The sequence below is a fragment of the Morone saxatilis genome, unplaced genomic scaffold (genome assembly GCF_004916995.1).
Source record: "Morone saxatilis isolate NCDOM2014 unplaced genomic scaffold, NCSU_SB_2.0 Contig9, whole genome shotgun sequence".
Lineage (NCBI taxonomy): Eukaryota > Metazoa > Chordata > Actinopteri > Moronidae > Morone > Morone saxatilis.
Window position 1 is genome coordinate 16,741,235 of NW_023340268.1, and position 4,300 is coordinate 16,745,534.

The 4,300-nt window shown below is 45.0% G+C and overlaps 1 protein-coding gene across 1 annotated transcript in view; it reads right to left on the minus strand.

Annotated features, from left to right (window-relative positions):
- Positions 1–3,389, minus strand: part of fhod3a (formin homology 2 domain containing 3a) — a 58,494-nt gene extending 55,105 nt beyond the window's left edge. Inside the window, 1 exon segment of the mRNA XM_035682037.1 lies at positions 2,807–3,389. Coding sequence (XP_035537930.1) covers positions 2,807–2,971 — 165 coding nt within the window. The 5' untranslated portion in view covers positions 2,972–3,389.
- Between the last annotated feature and the right edge of the window lie 911 nt (positions 3,390–4,300).

Genomic DNA, 4,300 nt, shown 5'->3' on the forward strand with positions numbered 1-4,300 from the left:
GGGGGGTAATCATGCCCTGTCCCATTGCCCTGGTTTTTATGGAGGAATAAGACAAAAGCATTTCTTGTGCCCAATCTGTTCGCATTATTCAGCATTTTTTATTCAGTATTCTAATCATGCATGTCTTGTCCTTCAGTGAGAGAGACTTTTTTATGCCTTATGACTTAGCCCCACCTCCTCCTCGTCCTCCTCCAGCTTCCTTTTGCCTCCCCGCTTTATCTGCACAAATGACTCAATCATACAAATACTGCTTGGACAGCGAGAAGCGAGCGCACGGACCACTCTGTAACACAATACGTTAACAGCTCACCCTCCAAGGGGTGTCTCTTTCCTAAAACACTTATTTTGGGCAATAGTAGTAATAACATAACAAAACACATCATGCTGACAGAGGTGGCTCCAGAAGGAACCGCAAGCTCTTCACACTCAAGGCTCCGGGACGGGCCAGGGAAACACTTAGTGGCTAGTATACTTTACACTCATTTAATCAAATTCTCCCAGAAGAGAGAAAGCAGAGGAGAAAAAAAAGGGGGGGGTAGGGGAGTAATTACTTCCACGTTAAAACAACACCAAGCCTGCTGGCAATCACGGTAGGTCCACAGTTAACAATGCCCTTACGTAAGTTACACGATGAGTTTTTAAGAACTTTTTGGTGTCAGAATCAGAGCCACGGAGGAGCAGGCGCTTTGAAGAGCGACGAGGAGGGTGTGTTCTACGCGGCCATTAAAACTCCCAGTGTTGCTTTAATGGGAACCCTTTGGTAATGAAATAAAAGTTGAGCTTGGAAGTCTAGGCTTTGTTGTTTTTTTAGCAGAATAGGAGTTTTTCCCTGCAAAACTGTAGCTGTTTGACTGATGGTGAGGCTTCTGCACTGAGCGGAACATCTGTCATTTTTGGGTTGGGGTAACTTGGTAAAGTGCCTACTTTATCTTTAAAATTCAAACTTTGATGAACTTTGTTGAGCCTTAGAAGAAGAAAGTGATCATTTCTTCTGTGGGAATCAAAAGGAAACTTCTTTGTTTAGCAGTTTGGATAAAATGACACATCCCATGCACACTGATTTAGCTCTGGCAAGTTAGCCTAACCGTGTGTGTGTGTGTGTGTGTGTTTGAGTGTACGAACTGGTGCATGGTCAGAGAGGTGGAAGAGGAGATGGAGGAAGAGGTCAGGAAAACCGCGTGACCCAAAGTGAGGAGAACAAAGTGTCGCAGGGATCCAGGCCTCAGCCACAGGAATTCTGGGACAAGTGACCTATACTTTACATGCAGCCCAGCCAGCCATACAGAGAGCTCTGCCTTCACAACATAATAATACAGTAGGCTTTTCTCAGAGAAGAGCACAGAAGGTTAAGACAAAAAAATAAAGGGAGCGACTGCTTTAACAAAGAAAGACTGAGTAATAGCTTAGGAAAGTGTCAAACTCTCGTTAGCTTTGACATTTTCCAATAACATAATAACATTCGAGCCTTTTCAAACACCAACTGTTAGATCTGGACAGTCCTGACGGGCAAATTTGCAACAGTTCAGTTTCATCCCTATAATCTAAGCGCAATATCCAGTTGCCGTTGCGCACAGACTTCTTCCTGATGTGAACAAAATTGCAAACACCAACGCGGGCTGTGCCATCTGTCCCTGATAGGTTGTAATCATAAGCTTTTCTGTGCTGTGGGCCATTTTTCATTTGTTTTGTGGCTTTTAAAGATGGGGCAGCAAAAGATCTGCTTGGTCTGGAAAACCACTCTGCTGTTGAATGCTGGTTTGCTGTCAGCGTTGTGTGCCAGCAGTGGAACTCTCTTTCTCTCTGTGTCTCACTTTTATTTTCAATTCAGTCTATATTCTCATCTTGAGTCGTATCCGCTTACAAACAAATTAGTATGAGTATTAGTGTCCACTCCACTTTGTATAGCCTCTGTGGGTGTGTTTGTGGGACTCAGCCTTGTCAGAGAGGAATGTGTTGCTTTTTTGTTTTTTTTTCTGGGTCACTTTAAACACTGAAATTCACTAAGAATGGACACTTCGGTTCACACACACCCATCGTAATCTGACACTTGACATCTGATCATCTGTGATTCAGGCTCTTCGCAGCATGGGCACCAGAGCTTTATGACTGTCACTTGTAGATGAATAGGCAACTCAGGATATATCTAGTTGCACTAATGCCTTTGCACACCTGTCACTGCTAAGCAGACGGCAAAATACATTCAGCGATACGAAAGGATTATTCACTTTGTAAAGGGGACGTATTGTTATTTCTAGTCACCCCCCTCGACAACAGAGGTCAAAGGTTAGAGTCTGCTTCTTTCTTGGACATCCAGCATCTTTCTCAGGGGAATCACAGCAGAGTGAATGTATGCCAGCATGGGATTAAATCCAGATATTTAGTCTGAAACAAGTGAAGTGCGTGTTAAATGTTGCTGTGGGTTTTGAGGCAAACATTTGCAACCTTGTGTCAGTCCTCAGGCAGGAGAGCCAATCAGTTGTGCTTGCATGTGTTCTCAAAATAGCCTCTGAATGGTGGGTATGGAAGTTTATTTGCAGTAGGCTTCAAGTGAAAAACAGCAGTCTTAAAGGTCACAAAACAACCTCATGCAGCGCTGATTCAAACCCATGAATTCACAGTAATCTGTGTTTGAATCTAGACATGACATTTTCTTTTTTCTAGATTTGTTGTCTTGAAGTTTCTAGTGATCTTGTATAGCTTTATGCTGGAATATATCACATTAAAACCCCTATACCATATATCAGATGTTTCCATAAGGCTACATGAGTAAAGTCTCGGTTGAGTTGTTACCCACTGGTGATCTTACCTTGTGTGGGGCTTTGAGGAGCCGGTGGACGCCTGCTAACTGGTTGATGAGTGGGATATCCTCCCTGAAGGTGTACAGCGGTGGTCTCGTCGGTTCTGGGAAATTCGTGCTGTTAAACGGATCGGTGTCATCTAAAAACTGAACCCTGCACACAAACGTGGCCATGGTGCATCCATGCAAGTGGCTCCTCTGAGGGCGGGGGCGGAGGGCAGCCCGGTTTGATGAGAGCCGGACCAGCTACGGCTCCTGGTCGCTGAGCGCTCCTCTCCTGGTAACGACAACAAACCCGGGTCGCCAAGCGCGCCCTGTGCGCAGCCGGTCCTCCTGCAGGACGGGGGTAGGTAGAGAGGAAGGGGGGGTTGCTGGAAGAATGGCACACAAGAAAACCGGTCAGTGTGTCTCGTCTCGCCTCCTTGCTTTGGTCGTGCTCGCCCGGAGCCGTGTGATGCCGCTGCGTTATTCTCGGAGAGGCAGGTGGCCAGTGATAAAAGGGAGGCGGCAGGAGGACTCCAGCCTGCTGCCGGAGAGTGAAGGATCAGCGCAGCTTGGGACAGCCGGTCTGCTGTCTGTCTGTCTGAGTCTCAGTAAATCCACCCCCAACCCCCCCATATCTATTTTCCCCTCTGCCTCATCTCTCCCTCCCTTCAGATCACTGTCCCCGGCTTAGCAGTGGCTTCCTATATGAAAATGAACTGCGCTAATCCATTATAGAACATATATAGAAGAACATATAAATGTAAAATAATGACCTAAGATGTCGCCGGAGCGTTATAGAAATGTTCATCATAAGCTCAATATACCATAAAGTGATTACCTATACATGAATATTATAATAAATACAGGTTGTTCAATATAAATATCCATTAAGGCTTGCTTCAGCAACTGAGCATACCCGACCTTTATTAACCCCATCGTCTCACCCCTCCGTAGCCTATTAGACCATAAACGAAAGCCTACTAATGTGGCTCAAGCACGCATATCCGCTGAAAAAACCACTTAGTTTTGCATTCCTACACTCACTAATGAAATACACGCACACACACACACACACAACACACACACACCATACACACACCACCACACCACACACACACACCACTCTATTCCCATGCATGGGTAAATACGTTGCTGTTAAGCGCTTTGCTACAATGCTGCTCACAATCCTTGACTATCTGCACGACCATCTAGTGGCCAAATGCAGGTTAGTCACGTATTCTCTATCCGTCTCACAACTACTACTAACTTGACCAACTACGACTGTCAACCAGCGCTTTCTCTACAGTATATTAACCTAATTGTTTAAATATTACACTTTCTAAATATGCTGGATATTCAGTCACTATACAGCTCACTGCCACAAGAAAATCAAGTTTTCTGTAGCCCTTCCGCGAATTTATACTACCCAACCTAATACAAAATTTGATACAGCTAACAATCATGTTACAAGAGTTATATAGGCGTTAGGCGCTAGAGTGGTTTATCCCCTGATTCACA